At 38.2% G+C, this 22,427-nt stretch overlaps 1 protein-coding gene across 1 annotated transcript; it reads right to left on the bottom strand.

Moving 5' to 3' along the window:
* Window positions 1-1,894: 1,894 nt before the first annotated feature.
* On the bottom strand, window positions 1,895-22,032 carry LOC114396280 (pyruvate dehydrogenase E1 component subunit alpha, mitochondrial-like). Its single transcript, XM_028358177.1, has 8 exons — window positions 21,219-22,032; window positions 20,774-20,853; window positions 18,396-18,473; window positions 18,178-18,273; window positions 18,007-18,078; window positions 3,219-3,272; window positions 3,034-3,099; window positions 1,895-2,392 (listed from the first exon to the last, which is right to left on the bottom strand). The coding sequence occupies exons 1-8, from the start codon at window positions 21,913-21,915 to the stop codon at window positions 2,348-2,350; spliced, it is 1,188 nt and encodes a 395-aa protein (XP_028213978.1). The 5' UTR covers window positions 21,916-22,032; the 3' UTR covers window positions 1,895-2,347.
* Window positions 22,033-22,427: the final 395 nt, after the last annotated feature.

Raw genomic sequence — 22,427 nt, 5'->3', positions numbered from 1 at the left:
TTTCTCATAGTACTTTTGATCATTCCCTCTTCATTTACCGACAAGGTACAATTATGACTTACATTCTTTTGTATGTGGATGATATTATCTTGATAGCTTCCTTTGATGCTACTCGAAAGTCTATCATATCCCTTCTTAGCTCGGAATTTGCTATGAAGGACCTAGGGTCGTTGAGTTATTTCTTGGGTATAGTTATAACTTGTCATGCAGGTGGTCTATTCTTATCTCATCGAAAGTATGCAACTAAGATCATTGAACGGGCCGACATGTCATCTTGTAAGCCATCTCCTACTCTGATTGACACGAAACCAAAGCTCAGTGCTAATTCCAGCACACCATATGTCAACACATCTCATTATCAAAGTCTTGCAGGGGCTCTTCAATGTCTCACCTTCATGAGACCCGATATTGCTTATGTTGTACAACATGGGTGTTTATTCATGCATGACCCGAGGAAAGAACACATGCACGCTCTCAAGCGCATTGTGCACTACATGCAAGGTACTTTTAATCATGGCTTGCATCTTTATCCATCTTCCACATCCACTCTTCTCTCTTTTTTAAGAACAAAGGAAATATACAAAATTATGCTAACTACAAAGGCATAAACCTTATGAGTCACCCTATGAAGTTATGAGAAAAGATGATTGAGCATTGATAAGAGTAAAAACAGGGATTATCGAGAATCAATTTGGTTTTATGCTAAAGAGGTCTACAACATAACCCATTTATATTTTATGAAAGTTAATGGAAAAGTACAAAAGAAAAGAGACTTGCATATGTTTTTATTGACATGAAAAAAAAAAGCTTATGACTTTGTTCCAAGAGAAGTGTTATGGAAGACTTTGGAGAAAAAAGATGTGTGCATGGCTTATATCCGAGCTATACAAGATATGTATGAAGGGATTACTCCAAGAGGCAAAACTCAAGATTTTCCTAGCAAGATAGGATTACATCAAGACTGAACTTTAAGTCCATTTTAAATCTATTCTTAGGCATGCTTATCAAGGATATACAAAAGATTATCCGAAATTACATACTTTTTGCAAATGAAATAATCTTAATTGAGGAATCAAGGTAAGTAATTCATAGTAAGCTTGAACTCTAGAAGCAAACTTTGAAAACAAAGGGTTTTTGCTCAAGTAGGAGGAAGATGAAGTATATGAATTACAATTTTAACAATAGACAAATGATTTTGGCCTGAAAGTAAAATTGGGAGAATATATCATACCACATATTTCTAAGTTTATATATTTGAGATCAATCACACATGATAGAGAAATTAATGAGGATATCACACATAGGATACAAACAAGATAACTTAAATGAAGAAAGACATTAGATAAACAATTTTTATCACTATAGGTCCGACTATACGGTAATGAATGTTAAACTTTAAAGAGACAACATAAAAGAAAAGTGGGATTAACAAAAATTATAATGTTAAAATAGATGTGTGATCATACAAGAAATGACAGAATACAAATGATGCCATACAAGAAAAAATTGATATAGCATCCATTGAGGGAAAGATGACAAAAAATCAGTAGACGGCATGATTTTTAACCCATAAAAAAGGAGGAAAGGGAAACCAAAAAGAATATTGGAGGAGTTATCAAGGAGGATCTTAGACTTAATAATATTTCTTAAACTTTAATTTTTAACCATGTTAAATGACATCATATGATCCATATAACCCACATCATCTAATGGAATATGACTTGATTATTGTAATATTACAACTGATTCACCATATACAATTCACATTAAAATTTCACTATAATCGTGAAATCTGTAAGTTAAAAACATTTCAGGAGGTTGAATAAAAATACATAAAAAGCATTAAAATAAAATCAACAGAATTTATTTCCCTATATATAGCGAGACATAAACGTAAGTAAAGAGCAGAAAAATAAAATAACATAATCCAACCTGTATCAACAATTCAATCTGTGCAATGTACAGGCATCATATTTTTAACTGTCCAAAGAAACATGAATTGTTAATAGCCAAAAAAAAAAAGATTTCATTTGAACACAATCTGGTGAATACCTAAAATTAAAATAATGGCAAAATTTTGCCAACCATGGAGGTTTTGCATAACGAAATCCTCCAAATTTGCAGGAGACTAGTTGCTTGCAAAATCAATTGAGGTAATATGAGTGTTAGATCCTCCAAAATTAATGGCAAACCATTAATTTCTGCCTCATTGCTATTGAAGAATCAATTTCATATACAATTAGGGGAAAGCTCAACAAATATGCAGAGATGATCTTCTGAACCTTTTATTCTTCATTATTTTGATTTGTCCAAAACTAAGGAACTAAGGAAAAGGAAAAGTTTTCCATCAGGGCAAAGTAGCCCTAAGTTCTTTCCTATCCGCGCCACAAGCCTGAAATTCAGAAGATCACCAATCAGATGAATAAAACACATCATCCACCAAGTAACACTAATAATTGTTATTTACGTGAATGTAACAGGATCTGCATTTAATTTTCATGTAATTTTAAAAACTGGGTATGTTTGGGTTGTTCACTTTGACACTAAAACAGCGTAGAAATTAATTCAACCATCATTCTAAATTAAAGTCTTCCCTTCATGATTTCAAATATCTAAACTCTTGTCTAAAGTACTCTCAGTTTCAAAATAATTTTCATTTGAGGTTTTAATTGGTTTCAAATTATTTGTGACTTTAAGAAACAAACGAAGTATCAATTATTTTTCTTTTCAACTTTATCCTCATCTTTTGGTATCTCCATTAAGTGGAAAGAGAAAATGAATGGTAACACAATCAGGTGAGCTTCTGTTCCTTGAAATTCAGAATATTTCATGACTTTCTGAATCCTTGTGCAAAGCCTTAAATGACAATTATTTCCAAATGAAAGGAGTAATATTCTCCCCAATTTAAGTAAAATACTACAGAATCTTTCATGTATCGGTTGATTTGCTTATACCGAAATTCATGTAACATTTGATAATAAACAATTGAAGAAAGATATATAAAATAATGAGTAAAGATGAAAATATCACTACCTCGACACCGAAGCCTTTTACATATACATTGGTAAATAAATCAGATGGCTCTGGCATTTGACTTTCCTGGAAATCAGAAAAGAACACAAAACTGAGATTGTAAATCACATAGGACAACTGCAGGAGATGGAAATATGTGGGATACCAAAATTAGTATGAGAAGAATAAAAAATCAAGATTTTCACCTTAGCTTTGGCAATGGCTTCATCTACTTCTTTTCTTATTTCCTTTTCAATGTCCTGAAAGAAGAAAGAGCATAATATTTTAGCACTTGTAAAAGTTAACGGTCTACATTTTTGAAGAACTTAATTGAGTGAAAATATGTCTGAGTGTGTTGGTTACCCCACTCGGCCAAAAAAATTTCATATATATAGACCAAAGGTCTTTGAGTACAAGAGAAGTAAGAGGTCTGATTATACGAGAGAAAAGCAAGATTACATATATGTCAGAGTAGATAAACTAAAACAGCTTTATTGCTGTCACTAATACATCAGAAAATATAATATAATCTAACAAGAAAATATAACATAATCTGAAACTTCCCCTCAAGCTGGGAGCACATAGATTGTATGCTCCAAGCTTGGAACATATGAATTGAAGCATCATAAAATGAAAACAACTTCAACGTAGAGGACTTAATGACTGACACAGATGCTGAGCCATGATGAACTTCCTCAAACCAAAACTAGGAGGGGTCATCAAACTCAGATAACAACACAAAGGGGCTGGGCTTCAAAAAGACTAGTACTGATTGGAAACTACAACCAACAAACTTAGTCAAAGAGCCTCACCAGACAAAGATCCCTAGGAACATTGGCTTCCTGGATCCTTCGCACCAACCTTCTAACAATAGCGGTTTTTTCCCACCCTGTTCTCCAATCAAAATTGGGTTCTTCTTCATGGTTCGCAATAAAATCTCTATGACCCAAGGTCTCTTCTGTAGGTCTTCAGATGCTGAAAGGTTGCTATGCAAAGGTTCACAAATTCCAATTTTACCTCCTCGGATTTCTCAAGCACTTTCACTATCTCATCCACTCATAGAAGGCTGAGGATTAGATCATAATATTGTATAATGTGAGAATTCACATTCTATTATAGGTAGTTTGATTACAGCTAACTGTTTATAGTTAATGACAGCTGTTAACTTCTGTTAACAGCTTCTATAAATACCTAAACAGTACTCTCTGTGCATTTGAGTTAATAAAATACAGAACTCCACTCTCTGAAATTCTCTCTATCTCAGTTTCTCTAATATGGTATCCAGAGCCACGTATTCTTGTGGAGAATCCTAATTGTTTTTTGAACCCTAGCTTTCTTCTCCCATGGCAAGTTCCAATCCCATCCATCACTTCTGCGCCTCAATCCTTTCCTAACTCCATTACCGAGAAGCTTGATGATCCCAATTTTCTTCACTGAAAGCAGCAGATTGTGGTAAATCCAATGATTCCTCCTCGGTTTCGCAACGATGAAGATCGAAGTGCTGAAAATGTTAATCCAGCGTATGAAGCCTGAAAGGTTCAGGATCAAATGCTGTTAACTTGGCTTCAGTCAACTCTGTCAAAATCTGTTCTTTCTCATGTTCTTGGTTCGACTCATTCGTATCAAGTGTGGAACAATGTTCATGAGTACTTTCAGCTGCAGACGAAGGTACGTGCTCGACAATTGCGCACTGATCTTTGATCTACCTCTCTCAATGGCAAGACGATGCGTGAGTTCTCGTCTCAGCTTAAGAACATTGCCAACGAACTTGCTGGTGTTGGTAATCCAGTGCAGCATGAAGAGTATGTTGATGCAATTCTGGCTAGTCTACCTCAAGATTATGCGCAGGTGATTGCTGTGATTGAAGGTAAATTTCAGACTCCTCCGATCTCTGAAGTCAAGGCTCTTCTTGCGCATGAGTCTCACAACAATCATTTTTGTAAACAATCACTTCCCTCTGTTAATTACACTACCACCAATTCTTCTGGTTATCACAGTGGTTCAAATGCTGGTTATGCTCGCGGCAGTGGCAGTCGCGGTGGTTACGCCGATCCTGGTGGCGTCAGCGGTGGTCGTCGTGGAGGCGGATCCGACAAAGATCGTGGAGGTCACTTCGCCAATTTTCAGTGTTAGATCTGCTTGAAGTATGGTCACACTGCTAACATTTGCTATTACAGATCTGACAATTATCAACCTCATGAGTCACTGGTTCTGTATGATCCTACCACACAGCAACCAGTGCAATTCAATTCGCCTCAATCTAACAACAGAACCACTAACACCTGGGTTAATCCTAACTTAAAGTCCTCTAAGCAAAGTGCTAATGCTAGTTCAGCTATTCCTGGTGCTATGCTAGCTAATACTTCTTTTCAACGTGCTGCTAATTCCACATGGATTCTAGATTCTGGTGCATCTTATCATGGCACTGGTGAACCTCAGAATATTCATCAACTAAGTCATTTTGATGGTCAGGATCAGATTACATTGGTAACGGCCAAGGTTTGCACATTTAAGGGTTCTGGTTCTTTCCTATTCTTGTCTCCTATTAACTCTAATATTTCATTTAAGCTTAACAATTTACTTCATGTTCCTTCCATTACCAAAAACTTGTTAAGTGTGAGTCAGTTTGCAAAGGATAACTCTATATTCTTTGAGTTTCATCCCCATTCTTGTCTTGTTAAATCTCAGGGGACCAATGAGATTCTTCTTCAAGGTGTTGTTGGTGCTGATGGTCTCTATTCATTCCCAAATTTAAAGCTTCAAGATCCTTCAGTGTTGGTGTCTTCCTCAGCTGAATCAACTTCAGATTCTGCTGTTCATTCCTCTAGTTCAAGTCCCATGTTCAATTCTAATTCTACTAGTTCAGCATCTAAACCCATTCCTGATGTACATACAGTTTCAGATGTACCCTTAGCCCCTAGTGCTAGCACTATGTGGCATACTAGGCTAGGCCATCCCAATTCTCATGTACTTAACTTGATCATTGTAAAATTGTTCCATTCAATAAAGGTGTTTCTGATTTCTGTTCTTCTTGTTGTGTGGGAAAATCACATCGTTTACCCTCCTCTATTTCAGAATCTGTTTACACTGCCCCTTAGAACTAATTTACACTGATCTGTGGGGTGCATCTCATTACCTCTCATTCTGGTTATGTTTACTATGTTTCTTTTATTGATGCTTATCCTAGGTTCACATGGATTTATCCTTTAAAGTATAAATCTGAAACTCTTTCTGTTTTTCAACATTTCAAATCAGTGGTTGAACTTCAATTAAGTGCTAAAATCAAAAGCATTCAATTGGATTGGGGTGGGGAGTATAGATCCTTCACTTCCTTTTTGGCCACTCATGGCATAACTCAGACTCATTTGTCCCCCCACACACCATCAAAATGGTGTGGTGGAGAGGAAGCATAGACACATTGTTGAAATTGGTCTTACTTTCCTTCACCATGCTTCTCTACCCCTATCCTTTTGGGACTTTGTTTTCACAACTGCAGTTTACCTAATTAATAGGTTACCTACTACTTTAAATTTTGTTGTTCCTTACACTGTTTTGTTCAATAAATCCCCAGATTACAGCTTCTTGAGAACATTTGGTTGTGCTTGTTTCCCTTTCTTGAGGCCTTATACCACTCACAAATTGGATTTTAGATCTCAAGAGTGTCTCTTTATGGGGTATTCAAACACTCAGAATTCTGCTCCTAGTCAGCCCTATAACTTTGGTCCTGAAAATTCTGTTTCTAGTGAGAATTCTAACTCCAATTCTGAGTCTACATCTGAGTCCTCCAAAAGTACAGAGTCTCCTCCTAGAACTGTTAATAATCACCCCATGCAAACCAGATCCAAGTCTGGAATTCACAATCCTAGACTTCACCCTTGTTTATTTCTGGCTCACTGGTGAACCTAAATGTGTAAATGTGTTAAACAAGCCTTAGCTGATCCTAATTGGTACTCTGCAAGGCAACAAGAATACACTGCACTAACGAATAATCATACCTGGGACTTAGTGTCTTTACCTCCTGACAGAAAAGCAGTGGGGTGTAAATGGGTTTTTCGAGTCAAGGAGAATGCAGATCTATAAATAAGTGCAAGGCACAACTGGTTGCCAAAGGTTTTCATCAAGTTCATGGGTTTGATTTTCATGAAACCTTTTCCCCTGTGGTTAAGCCCATAACTATAAAAAAACTTCGTACCCCATTGCCCAGAGGCTCTTCGCTATGCGAAGGTATGGGGGAGGGATGTTGTACGCAACCTTACCCATAACTATAAGGCTTATTATTAGGCTGAAGGCAGAAATGTCCTAGGGGTGTGTGAGGATAGGGTTGTTATCTTATGTGATTCTTTTTGTAGCTGGGTTTGGCAGATTCTGCCTTTGTAATTACTTACCTCTTCAGTACATCTAGTACTGAAGTTTTATTAATACAATCATATTTTTGCAGTGCAAAAAAAAAAATTGCTCTTGCACTTACTAACAACTGGGACATGTTTCAACTATATGTGAATAATGCTTTCCTAAATGGATTGTTGGAATGTACATGAGCCAACCACCAGGTTTTGAAAATTCAGACAAATCTCTTGTTTGCAAGCTGAACAAAGCCCTCTATGGCTTAAAGCAAGCACCAAGGCAGTGGTTTGACAGACTTAAATCCACTCTCCTTCAATTTGGTTTTACTGCCAGCAAATGTGATCCCTCTCTCTTTACTTACAAGCACCAAATGCATACTGTTTTTCTTCTAGTGTATGCGGATGATACAATAATTACTGGCAGCTCTCCCTCTCATTCAGCAGCTAACTAATCAGCTCAACTCAAGCTTTTCCCTCAAACAACTAGGTCTTCTAGACTATTTCTTGGGCATTGAGATCAAATATCTACCTGACAATTCTCTCATCATGACTCAGAGTACTACCTGCAAACTTTCAAAGAGTGGTAATGATCTATTTCAGGATCCTACTTTGTATAGGTCTGTAGTTGGAGCTTTACAATATGCTACATTAACTAGACCTGAAATAAGTTTTGTTGTGAACAAGGTTTGCCAGTTCGTGGCTAAGCCTTTGGACTCTCACTGGGTGACTGTAAAAAGGATCCTAAGGTACCTTAAAGGCACTCTATTTCATTGTCTTCATATGAGACCTGCTACTGCTGGACAATCTTTGACACTAACAGCTATGTGTGATGCTGATTGGGCTTCTGATATCAATGATAGAAGGTCCACATCAGGCTCTTGGTGGTCAAGGAAACAGTAAGTTACAGCTAGATCCAGTACTGAAGCTGAGTATCGCAGCGTAGCTCAGACTTCAGCAGAGTTGACTTGGGTTCAGGCTTAGTTACAAGAACTTTAGCTTTCCTTCTCTACACCTGTCCTGCTCTGTGATAATCAGAGTGCTGTAGCCATTGCTCACAATCCAGTCTTCCATAGTCGCACCAAACACATGGAGATTGATGTCTTTTTTGTGCAGGAGAAACTTCTGTCTAAGCAGCTTCTGATATACCACATTCCAGATCTGGATCAATGGGCGGAGGTGCTGACCAAGCCTCTCTCTCCTGCCAGATTTGAGTTTCTTAGAGGCAAACTCAATGTGAAGAGTTTTTCTTCTGAAAAACCTTCCCCTTGAGTTTGAGGGGGGTGGTATTAGAGTATAATATTGTATACTGTGAGAATTCACATTCTGCTATAGGTAGTTAGATTACAGCTAACTCTTTACAGTTAGTGACAGCTGTTAACTTCTGTTAACAGCTTCTATAAATACCTAAACTGTACTCTTTCTGCATTTGAGTTCATAAAATACAGAACTCCATTCTCTTTATCTCAGTTTCTCTAATAGATCGTAAGTGCTGCTATGTGGGCGATTTTGCTCCTGCACTCTATCATGAACCTCTTTGAGCTCATCACTAATGGAAACCTCATCAATAACCTGACAACGGCATTTCACACACAGCTTTTGGAACTCATCCACCACGTCACGTGTGACTGTTATGCTCATGGCTTGGGAGAGTGCTTTGAAGAAAATGTCAGTCTCATTTGCAAGTAGAGAATGTGCAAGGTGATGATGGGTGACTCTCGCGTGCATCCCCTCATGTGCTGATTCACGAGCCCTAACTATAATATCCTAGATTCAGACAAGTATGCGAGAAAAGACCTTGTGGAACAAGCATGTATTAACATTGTTGTTGGAAGAGACTCTAAAGTTCGAAGGGTCATGGAGATTTAATTGTGAACCATGAAGAATAACCCAATTTTGATTGGAGATCAGGGTGGGGGAAAAAACCATGATTGTTAGTAGGTTGGCATGTGGAGGATCCGAAAAGACGATGTTCCTAGGGATCTTCGTATGGTGAGGCTCTTTGAATTGGACAATGGAGCCCCCTAGACCAAAACAAGAAGGGATCCTCAAACTCAGATAACAACACAACGGGGTTGGACTTCAAAAAGACTGGTACTGATTGGGAGACACAACCAACACACTCCCCCTCAAGCTAAAGCCTACTATGCTTTTAGGTTGTTACAATAAAATAAAAAAAATAAAAAAGTGACAAAAACAAGGTCAAAGCAACTAGGACATATCTCTAACATCCCCCGCAATTTGGAAGGTAGACTCAGCACTTCCAACTTGGGATGAACAATACATGTAGACAGAGAGACAACAAAATATGTCGGAGAGTGAAATACAATGACTAAAAACATTCAAAGACAATTGGAATATGCTTGACTATTGAGCAAAAGCCATAACACAAGGCTTAACCACTTAACATAAGCAAACACGTTTAACCACCAAAAAGGCAGAAGCAAAACAATGACAAATGCTTAACCATCCATGGCAGAAGCTTAACACAATGCTTAACCATCCATGGACAGAAGCAAACATGCTTAACCACCTAAAAGGCAAAAGTTGACCAATGACAATGCTTAACCACCATATAGGCAAAAGCAACAAAGCCTAACCATCAATAGCAGAAGCTACACATGATGCTTAACCACTCATGACAGAAGCAAACCAATAACAAGTGTTTAACCACCATTTAGGCAGAATTGCAGAAGCAACAAAGCTTAAACATCAAGACTAGAAGCTAAACATGGTACATAACCACTCAAGACAAAAGCAAAACAAAATATTTGAATGCTTAACCACCATAAAGGCAGAAGCAACACACCAATGTTTAACCATCCATGGCAGAAGCTTGACATCAATGCTTAACCACCGCGGACAAAAGCAGAACATGAACAGGATCAACAGATGACTTTTTTTTATATATTAAAACTTGAGACCCAAGAGAGAAATACAATGGATGAACAGTATCCTGGTGAAATTTAAAAAAAATATATATAAACACCTAAAACCCTCCTAATGAATGGAGGAGATATCAATAGAAAGCAGTGGAAATATGCAGAGCAGATGAACAGATGGACAAGAGTGATTGACAATGGCGCTGCACAACAAAGGGTTACTAGAGATAGATGAGGAGAAATAATCTCAAACAGCTAGCAAGCTTGGAGGAAACTTCAAACCCAAACTGAACAAACTCAAATCTGTCTGCAAAGTAAAAGAAAACTTAAAAACTTGAGAGCACTTCATTGACTAAACAAAGTAAAAGAAAACTTGAACAGTAGCATCCTCTGCCAATCTATCTTCAAAAGTCCAATAGATGTCCTAGAAATAGACAGAATAGGGGCTGAAGCAGATATCTTGATCAAACAGAAGCAGCAAGCTTGACTTGGATGAACCAACCATTTTTTTATAAATGAAGGGCTCAAAACAGTGCCAACAATGATTTCAAGATGGAACTAGCATAAATGAACAGCGGAAATGAGTTGGGCATGTGAAAAACAGCTAGAAAAGTCAAAAAACAACCACCCCAGCGATGGCTTCGACAATGGTGGCTGACTAGTGGGTCAGACACGCTGGAGTGCGACGAGTGCAGTGGTGGTAGTGGGTGTTGCTGAATCTCACCAGAAAGAAGTAGATCTGACAAAAAAAAAGGAAGGAGATGACCAGAAAAGAAAAAGGAGAACCCACTCCTCACCAGTGGGCAAAGAGGACAGCCCAAACCCTAAGGCTAGGAATGGCTCCAGGAGACTCCGGCAACCCTTTCTGTGGCGGCAGGTGTGTGGACTGCACGCACCAAACAAGACAGCATGTCAGAGCACCTGGTTTCCGATTTGGGCTCAAAACTGCTTTGCTTGGGTTGCGTGTGACAAAGCACAACCTAATCCTGAACTCGCCTGAAAAACTGGACGTTGACAACTAAGACGAACTTGAAGGACAACCATGAAGGTGACCAGAACCAGAGAGCTGGATCGATCCACTCGGATACCATGTAAAAGTTAATGGTCTGCATTTTTTAAGAACTTGGTTGAGTGAAAATGTCTGAGTGTGTTGGTTACCCCACTCAATCAAAAGATTGTCATATATATAGATCAAAGATCTTTGAGTAAGAGAGAAGTAATAGGTCTAATTACACAGAGAAAAGCAAGATTGCATAGGGGAGAAGCCTATGTGTACTATGTAAGAGTAGATAAACTAAAACAGCTTTATTACTATCACTATTCACTAATACATCAGAAAATATAATATAATCTAACAAGAAAAATATAACATAATCTAACAGCACTAAATTCTAAAGTTCCATCAAAATTAATGTGATAAGAACTTTGATTTCTTTAAGAAAACTCAGATTAACATCTTACAGCAGAGGCAGACCTCTTTAATTCCTCTAAAACAGAAGCACAATGTTAGAAAATAGGTTATTATATCCCTATTGTACTAGGCTACTGTTCTTCTTTTTGACATTTTGTACTTGTTCTGTTCTGAGTTTTCTGTAAAAGCTTCCTTTGTAAGCTAAGTTTGATATATATAAGAGAAGCTGAGTGTTGAGAAAACACTCAAGCATTTCATCCAAAAATATCTCATTATATTCAAATTGGTATTAGAGCAGCAACGATCCCACTCTACTTGATTATCACTGACGCCACCGTCCGCTGCCACCATACACCGCCACCACCCCCTGGCAAAATATCCAACAAACCCAGGGGTTTGGTGCACCTCAGTGAGCATGACCTAACCCTGGAAGTCGCGTAGTCAAAAAGCCCTCCACGCACCGCTTGTCCAGAGCCCTTTGTTTGGCACATGAAGTCCACGCACCGCCCTCTGCAGGTCGAAAACTTGCCGCAACAGTATAGAACAACTTGCGGACCTCCCTAGACCTAGATTTGGTCCTGGATCTTCATTATCTCTCATCAGTAGTGTTGGGTTCTCAAGTTGGAACCTTTTGTGAAGGTTCTGTTTGTGCGAGTTTGATGTCTTGGTTTGCACTGCTCCTCCTTGTTATAAGATGGCCTCTACAACCCCTTCTACAACTTCTGTTGGTCCCACAGCTTCTTTCTCTAGGACACCTGTCATAACCTCAAAAAGCTGAGTGGTAGTAAAAATTATTTGTCTTGGTCTGCATTTGTGGAACTCCGATTCCTTGGCCAAGGGCATCACGACCACTTGGAGAAAGAGTTCACTGAAGTGAGTTCAACATCTTGGTTTGCATACCTCCTTGTTATAAGATGGCCTCTACAACTTCTTCTGTTGGTCCCACAGTTTCTTTCTCTGGGACACCTGTCACAACCTCAGAGAAGCTGAGTGGTAGTAAAAATTATTTGTTCTGGTCTGCATCTGTGGAACTCCGATTCCTTGGCCAAGGGCATCAATACCACTTGGAGAAAGAGTTCACTGAAGTACCAGCAGAAAATCAGGAACAATGGAAAAGGCTTGACTTCCAGCTTTGTGCCTTGTTGTGGCAGTCTGTGGAGCCAAATATCTTAGGAACCTCGAGGTCCTTCAAAACCTGTTGCTCCTTTTGGAAAAAGCCCAAAAGATCTATGCCAATGGCATTCAGAGATTGTATGATGCAGCTGCCAAGTTGGCATCTTATAAGCAAACAAATCATGATATGACCTCATTTGTTGCTCAAATTCAATCTACAGTTGAAGAACTAAATATGCTCTTAGATGTTGACTCAATGGAGGAAATGAAAAGGAAGCATGACAATCTGTACATTGTGCTGGCCTTACGTGACATGAATTCAAATTTTGATCATATTCGTGATCAAATTCTGACTGGTCAAGAAGTTCCTTCAATGGATAGTCTCATGACACGTCTTCTTCGTGTTCCCACCCCAAGGAAGATTGGAAACTCACTTAAGCATTTTGAATCTTTAGCAATGGTGTCTACTAGAGGAAGAGGGGATCGTGGGAATTGTGGAGGACGTCGTGGTGGTGGTGGTAGAAACACAAACTCAGACCTTCGATGCTCACATTGTAAGAAGTGGGGCCACACCCAAGACAAATGCTACTACATAATTGGCTGGCCTGATAAAACAGCAAATGTCACCAAATCAGAAACACTTGATCCTAAGTTTTATGAAGAGGAGTATAAAGAATGCCTTCGATAGAAGTCCAATAGTCAAGCTCAATCATCTTTCAAGCTTGAGTACTTCAACAACTTGCATTTCTCAGTTTGTGGATAGTCAAGGTCCATGGGTAATTGATTCAGGTGCTTCTGATCATATTTTCGGTAATGACTCTATTCAGCTCTATGTCTCCTCCAAAATTTCCTTATCTGATCACCCTAGCAAATGGCACCAAAGTCGCTTCTAAAAGAGTTGGCAAAGTCTCCAGTTCTTTTTGTTCCTAATTGTCCTTTCAACTTAGTTTCTCTTAGTCAACTGACAAAATCATTAAATTGTTTCGTAACATTTGATGCTGATTCCTTTGTTATACAGAAACGTGGTACGAGTCGGTTGATTGGCGTAGGACATGAATCTAGAGGTCTCTACTATCTTGAAACCAGCCTATATGTGTCTTGTTTTGCATCTCCGTCTCCTAAACTTTTGCATAATCGCTTGGGTCATCCACATTTGTCAAAGTTGAAGAAAATGGTTCCTAATCTCAACAAGCTTCAGGTCTTAGAGTGCCAATCATGTCAATTAGGAAAACATGTTAGGTCCTTTTTTCCAAAGAGAACTGAAACAAGATGTAACTCAGTTTTTTCCACTATTCACTCTAATATTTGGGGTCCAAGCCATGTCACATCTTTTGGTTTCAGATATTTTGTCACCTTTATTAATGAATACTCTAGATGTACTTTGGTTTATTTTATGAAAGACCAATATGAACTTTTACCTATATTCATGTCTTTCTTTAATGAAATCAAGACCCAGTTTGAAAAGTAAATAAGATTCTTAGGAATGATAATGCAAAAGAATATTTCTCCTCTAATCTCTCTTTGTTTTTAACCACACAAGGCATTTTACATCAGTCCACATGTCCTCACACACCACAGCAAAATGGTATAGCAGATAGAAAAAATAGACAGTTAGTTGAAACTGCATGTACCTTATTGCTTGGTGCAAATGTTCCTGTTCATCATTGGGGTGATGCCATCCTTACTGCCTGTTTTTTAATTAATAGAATGTCATCTTTATCTCTTGAGAATAAATTCCTTACTCAATTCTCTTTCCAAATGAACCCTTATTTCACGTCTCTCCTCGTATTTTTGGTTGTACTTATTTTGTTCATGATGTTTCTCCAGATCAAGACAATCTATCTGCAAGGGCAATTAAATGTGTTTTCTTGGCTACTCCCATCTACAAAAGGGGTACCATTGCTACTCACCAGACACTAGACGACACTAGACGGTACTACATGTCTGTAGATGTCACCTTTGAAGAAATTCCCTTTTTCTCTTCAATGCAAGATTTCAATTTTGTCCAACAAGTTTTACCTGTCCCATCACTTGATCCACTATTGTCTCCAATTCAAGAAATCCCTATTATGGACACAAGTGAAGCCACCTCTCCAACCAGCCCTTCTTCATCACCCCACACTACTCATCAATATGAGACACAAAGAGATCTAGTCCTATGCCACATGGAGAGTCCTCTGCTTCATGTTCATCACCTTCAGCTATCCATACAACAGTTCTAACTAATAACAACTTTGGGTGGCCAATAACTCCGACTAAAGGTATTCGATCTACCAAAAATTCCCATCCTATTCATAATTGTTTGAGTAATCACCGGTTATCTTCTTACTTCTCCTTTGTTTCATCCATATCGCATCTCACCATTCCTAAAAATATCCATGAAGCACTTGATCACCCTAGATGGCGATAAGCCATGATTCTTGAAATGTCAGCTCTTGAAAGCAGTGGCACATGGGAACAAGTTACCCTACCACATGGGAAGAAGACAGTTCATTGCAGATGGGTGTATGCTATTAAGGTAGGGCTTAATGGTGAAATTGATTACCTTAAGGCTCGATTGGTGGCAAAAGGGTACACACGGATATATGGTCTTGATTATGGTGATACCTTTTCTCCTATGGCCAAACTCACCACGGTCCGCCTATTCCTTGTTATGGCTGTCAGTCACCATTGGCCCCTCCATAAATCAATTGGATATTAAAAATGTTTTCTTGCATGGTGACCAAGAAGAAGAGATATACATGGAGCAACCCCCTGAGTTTGTTGCCCAGGGGAATGTGGGTTAGTTTGTAAATTGCGTCAATCTCTCAATGGCCTCAAACAATCTCCACGAGCTTGGTTTGGGAATTTTAGTCAAATTGCACAGGCTTTTGGATTGAAGCCCAGTGAAGCAGATCGTTCAATTTTCTATTGTCACACTTCTCCAGGAAAGTGTATTTATCTAATTGTCTATGTTGATGACATAGTTATTACAGGGAATGATGTTGCTACAATTTGTCAACTGAAAAAGCACCTATTCAGACACTTTCAGACCAAAGACCTTGGGTGTCTAAAATACTTTCTTGGTATTGAGGTGGCACAATCAAACGAAGACATTGTTATTTCTCAAAGAAAGTATTTTTTGGATATCTTGAAAGAAACAGGCATGATTGAGTGTAGGCTTGTTGACAGCCCCATGGACCCAAATCAAAAGTTGATTGCAGAACAGGGTGAACCCTTCATTGATCCTGAGCGGGTATAGGAGACAAGTTGGGAAACTCATTTATCTTACAATCACTAGACCTGACATCTCTTTTGCAATTGGGGTAGTTAGTCAATTTATGCAGGCTCCTCACACTCATCATTGGAATGTTGTAATTCACATTCTTAGGTACATTGAAAGGGCTCCAGGACAGCGATTGTTGTATGAAGACAAGAGAAATACCCATGTTACTAGGTATTGTGATGTTGACTGGGCAGGCTCTCCTATAGACAGGCACTCTACAACTGGATATTGTGTATTCATAGGAGGAAATCTGATTCCTTGGAAGAGCAAGAAACAAAATGTTTTTGCTTGGTGTAGTGCAGAAGCTGAATATAGGGCTATGGCTTCAGCCACTTGTGAACTGATGTGGGTCAAACAACTCCAAGAACTTAAATTTTGTGAAGTTTAGCAAATGCAACTATATTGTGATAATCAGGTAGCACTTCATATTGTTTCTAATCCGGTATTCCATGAAAGAACCAAACACATAGAAATTGACTGCCACTTTGTTCGAGAGAAGTTGTTGACTAAGGAAAATAGTACTGAAAAAAATAGCTCTAATGATCAAATTGCAGATATTTTGACTAAGTCATTGAGGGGACATAAGATTCAGTTTTTATGCTCCAAGCTTGGTGCATATGATTTATATGCTCCAGCTTGAGGGGGAATGTTAGAAAATAGGTTATTATATCCCTATTGAACTAGGCTACTATTCTTCTTTTTGACTTTGTGTCTGCTCTGTTCTGAGTTTTCTGTAAAACATTCCTTTGTAAGCTAAGTTTGATATATATATATATATATATATATATATATATATATATAAGAAGCTGAATGTTGAGAAAACACTCAAGCATTTCTTCCAAAAATATCTCATTATATTCCAGTCTGATTGAGGGGTTTTATTCTCCATTGCCTAAAGGTCCCAAACCCCTGCTCAATGTCAAGGAGAGAGGATTGAAAAGGTAATGATAGGTGTATTATTTACTAAAACGGAAGATATTGCAAGGACAAGGAGTATTCCCCCACCTGCCCCCAATCACAGGGCCTGGCTCCATCGAAGAATGCAAAGCAACTTTACCCAGCTTACAGCCAAAAGAAAATAACAAAATGAAAGACTAACTCAAATACCTGCCTCTATGCTGTATTACGGATCTTACACACGACAGACCCCTTTCACAAAGCTAACAAACTGTGACACCTCACCCTCCTTGTTTTGAGCATTTCCCTTCCTACCCCTTCTAGTAGATAATTGCCAAAATGCCAAATCTTAGGGCCATGACAGTTCTACCACTCTACGTCCCATTGCTTTAATTGGGAATTTAAACTACTTGGCTCTAACACTCAATCACTGAATGCCTTCCCTCTTTCCCTTTCCCTGCTTTCCATGATTTTCATTAATAGAATTATGTTATGCATTTATGCACATAGTGAATATTCCATTCAGCATCCAGACTACCTTATGGGTCTTACTCCCCAGCATTCCTAATAGTAATAATACTACTCCTTGTCTAACATTAATATATATCAAGACACTTGCGTGATAAACTAGCTTTTCCAAATAGGCAGAAAATTTGTGACACTTGGCAAAAATTTAAAGAAAATCATGACACATCATTCATGATAGACAAACAGATCATATCATCCAGCACATAGCATAAGTAATTACAGTCAGTATAAAGCTCAAGTAGACAGTAACTATCATAATTATAGTCTACCAACTCACATGGTAGGTAACCTATGTGGGGACTCGAATTCCATGACAACTATTTTAATATAGCCAAAAATATTATGAAAAAATATCTGTAGTTTCATGAAAATAACAATTGGAATTTATTTAAACATAAAATTTACTCATTACTAGATGAACTTGAAATACTAAGATGCCAGGAAAAAATTTGATCACAGATATAAAAATGACAGCAAGAGTATTTAATACAAAACAAACAGATATATCACATTTTGCAATTGAAGTACAGAGCATGAATTCAAACTTCATTCAATCACCTTTAGCTCCTTTTCAGTAGCAATCTCGTGAGTCAATAGTAGCTTTCTTACTCTCTCAATTGGATCACGCTCCTATAATCAGATTGGACAGGAGAAAATAAAAGAGATAGAGTAAACTCCTCAATATTAATTAAACAAATAGGACATTTAATTATGATTATAGTAATATACCTGTCTTACACCAGAAATCTCATCACGTGTACGGTATGTGCTGCCAGGATCAGACATGGAGTGGCCATGGTATCTGTATGTGTCCATCTCGAGAATCTGGACAAAATAATTAAGATAGAGAAATCAATTGTAATATAACAGAGAATAAAAGAATCATTCCTAAAATCTAAACACAAATTTAAGAAATATAAGTACAAAAAAGAAGTAAATTTACTTACAATGGGACCATTCTTTAAAGCAAACTCCTTTGCAAATTTACAAGCTTGTTTCACAGCAAGAGCATCCATGCCATCTACCTGCACAAAGTATAAATATTTACTTCCAAAAACAACAATCAAAACAGCAATGCAGGAAAGAAAAAATTTAAGCTTTCTTAGCTGTATATAGGTGTTTCAGCAATGCAAAGAGGTCATTGACAACCTATCCACAACTACCAAAACAGCAACACACCCTTTACATCTAGGGAGACCAAAATAAAGCCAATCAATATATCTTCCTATATCTGAGAAGGTATTGAGAGTGTTTGTAAAATTCCAATTGGCAATGATGGACTTCAAGATATCAATGGGATCGTGCATCCAAGCTCAGCATTCTACTTCCATTCCTAAACCTCACAATAAGTGCAGAAATCGTGCCTCAAGGAACCCTAAAACTTGAGCCACCAAAGACTCAAGTTCTTGGAGATATTCCTCTACAGAACCTGTTTAATATTTCAGAGTAGCCTACAGTTGTTTAGCCCAGCTTTCTGTTGACTTAGAAGGTGCTTTTTTGTGTATAGACCACATGTAATTTCCACTGGAAGCAATCTTGTACGAGCTGAGAGGACCACTATGGGCAGCAAAGCTCTCCCTTTGGGTATTTAATGCAGCTGCATACCCAAAACTCGAATTTGAGACCTCTCGTTAAGCTAGAACTACCCCATGCCAGTTGATTTATGCGCTCGGTGGTACTTAAAAGGCACTAACAGATTTAGAGAGAAAAGAGAAATTGTAAGAGTTTGTTATTGAGGAAATTCAACCCAACTAAAAGCTTATTAAACTTCAGTTTGTATAGCAGCAACAGTTATGTAACTGTCAACTAACCTGAGTTAGTTAGTGACAGTTGTCACACAGCTGTCCTAACTATTAAGCTAACTAACAACAGTCTAACTACTAACTATAGTTAGACTTACAGCTTAGCTAAAAATAAGAGCTTTAAAAATAATGTAGAAGTTGTTTGGCAGTTTTAGCCTAAATTAAAAGTTCCATTTCTTCGTCTTGGATCGATGAGAACAGCATGAGAGAGACAACAATGGAGGTATGCAGCTTACTTTTATAAGCTACTTCAGTTAGCTTTTTTTTTCTAAAAACTACTTATTCTCACTTCTTTTTTTTATCAAAATTAAGCTGCTTAATTTTTCAATAGTTTTTCTCCAAATATGTTTGGCCAAAGCTTCTCCTTTAAGGAGAAGAAAAGCCCAAAATAAGGCCAACCACTATCTAATCCTTGAACATAATACCAAAAAATTCTTCTTCCAATCCACCACTCCCAAGACAAATCTAATGTCTTCCTCAAGAAGCAAAACCAATAGACAGTAGTATAGATACTGATGAAGGCTAGGTATAACTTTACTTCTCTGCTGCCAGTTTCGTCTGATACAACTAAAACAAATCTCAAAAATAGCAATACATCCCAAACAATCACATCCATCAAAATTGGCAATTTCACCATCATCAGCCAAGGGCAGATCCCATCTCTAGCAGATTCTAATTCTCCAGCATTCATATACCTCCATCTTGCTTGTTTAATAGAGAAGACAAGAGCTAACTGTTGTATTTCTGCATTTTCTTCAAGATTGATGCCCTACTTCTTCATTCTTCAACCCAACATACACTTATTTTCATCAATTCCGTCAACATACTATCTCAAATACACAGAAATACAATGAACACAGCTGGACCCATGATTTCTGGTGATTGTTGGTTTTCTTCAAAAGTTCCACATAATTGTCCAATGCCTCAGCACAGGTCTCCATCTCCCCAATGAGTGCATCCAGCAAGTTGGACCAAAATGTTAGGAATCCAATGGAGAGAAAAAGATTGTTTAATTGAAATTAAACAAGAAGAGAAAATAAGTGAAATACAATGTTTAGAACATCTCATTTCTACCCTTATGTCCTCTTATTTTTCTAACTGAACCTCCTCTAACTAGTTAACTGCCCTGCCCTAATTGTTTCTAACTACTTTGGCTCCCCTTTATTCTTCCCACCACATCTTACCCTTCTATCCTAAAACAATCACCATCAATCTAACTCGCAATCAACAACTCAATAACAAGAGTTGTTGCCTAAACAGACACTCAACTATGTGAACAAAGACAAAGTTAGGAATTGAAAAGTACAGAAGAAAAAAAAAAGGAAAATAAATGAATAGTGAAGGTTGAAGAAAGAACACAACACAGGAAAAAATAAATAAATAAACAGCAGAGCCCTCTCCAAACATGACACGAACAGATCATAGACCAAACAGGGTAAATCAACACCAATCAAGCTGCACTATGATGTGTGAACAGTGTGGAATTGAATATTTATAACACAACAGCCATCAATCTCTCTAACCTTCAATCCAGGAACATAATCCCCACGCTTGTAATAACTAGGACTCTTAGCAGCTCTCCACTCAGCTGTCCCCATTCCATCTGTCCCACAAACCAAACCAAATTAATCGAAACCCAAATCAACAAAAGCCTTGTTTGGATCATTTTTCCAATAAGCACTTGGAAGAGAGAAAAAAATAACAAAAATAAATTAAGCTTCACTCAAGTTAAAATTAACTCATGCATAAGGGATCTTGCTAACCAGTGTCATCATCGGTTAATGAACTAAAAAGAGAAAGTATTTATTGTAAGTGTAAACCAGACAAGGCAATTTTACGCATCCATCCCAATAAAAAAAATTCTCCTTTTAATTCCTTAACTCAATGCTAAGGGTACTAATTAGCATTTGCCTTAGTGGAAAAGTTTATCCAAACAAAGTCTAAAACCACCTCACATTTGACACTCACAGTGATTATTCTCGCAGACCAAAATGGAGGGGAGATCCCAAAGCGCAGAAATGTTAAGCGCCTCGAACAACTGCCCCTGATTGGCAGCACCATCGCCGTACATAGAAAACGTAACATTCTCATCCTTACAATACTTCTGAGCAAAAGCCAAGCCACACCCCAGCGGAACCTGCGCCCCAACAATTCCATGGCCACCGTAGAAGCCACCTTCTTTGCGGTAAAAGTGCATGGATCCTCCTTTCCCCTTGGAGCAGCCGTCGCGGCGGCCCATGAGCTCAGCGAAGACCTCGATTAGGGTTCCACCGCGGGCGAGGAAGGTGCAGTGGTCGCGGTAGGCGGTGATGATACAATCCTTGCGCGTGATGGCGGCCTCCATGCCGACGGCGACGGCCTCCTGGCCATCGTAGAGGTGGCAGAAGCCGCGTATGAGCTTGGCCTTGTAGAGCGAGTCCGCCGCGATCTCCATCCGCCGCATCAGCGCCATGTCACGGAAGAACGAGAAGAGCTCCGCCGAGGACGTCTCCACGGCGCGTGGAGGCGCGTCGCAGTTGTGGGAGGTGAAGGGCACCGAGGTCTCCACGGTGAGGGGCTCCGACGAGGTCGACACCGAACGGCGTCGTAGGGATAAGTACGACGAGAGGGGTTTCAAAAGATTCGACTGTGATGGCGACGATTGAGCCACGCGCGATAGAGCCATTTTTTGGATCGAAACGAAAATTAGGTTAGAAATGAAAGGAAAAAAAAAAATCGAATTTGTTTAATTTAGAGAGAAGGAATGGGAATGAAACAAAGAAGAGGAAAAAAAAAAAAAAAAGGTGTTTTGTTTGAGGTTGGAGGGTTAGGTGTGGTTTTTTTTTTCCTTATGTACAATATTTCTTTCCAAATTCTCAATGTACACAGCTTAATGTCTAAATTGTACTGTCATGTGAAAAGTCTTTTTTTTTCAGGTTGGACTTTCTACCTTTGTTTTTTTTCAATATTATTTTATTAAATTTAAAAATGGTATAATTAAATAAAATGATAATAATTAATTAATAGTCTTAAGATAAATTAAAAAAGGCAAAGTGATTAAAAAAATAAATTGATTAAAAACACAATGAATATATAATTATCATATCTCAACTATATTATATGAAAAAATTAAAATACTCAAATAACAAAAAAATACTAATAATTAGAGAGACAAACATAAAAAACAGAATATGATAA

This window comes from Glycine soja, chromosome 18 (assembly GCF_004193775.1).
Source record: "Glycine soja cultivar W05 chromosome 18, ASM419377v2, whole genome shotgun sequence".
NCBI lineage: Eukaryota > Viridiplantae > Streptophyta > Magnoliopsida > Fabales > Fabaceae > Glycine > Glycine soja.
Note: the sequence above shows the minus strand (reverse complement) of the source record. Positions and strands in the feature narration are given on the sequence as shown.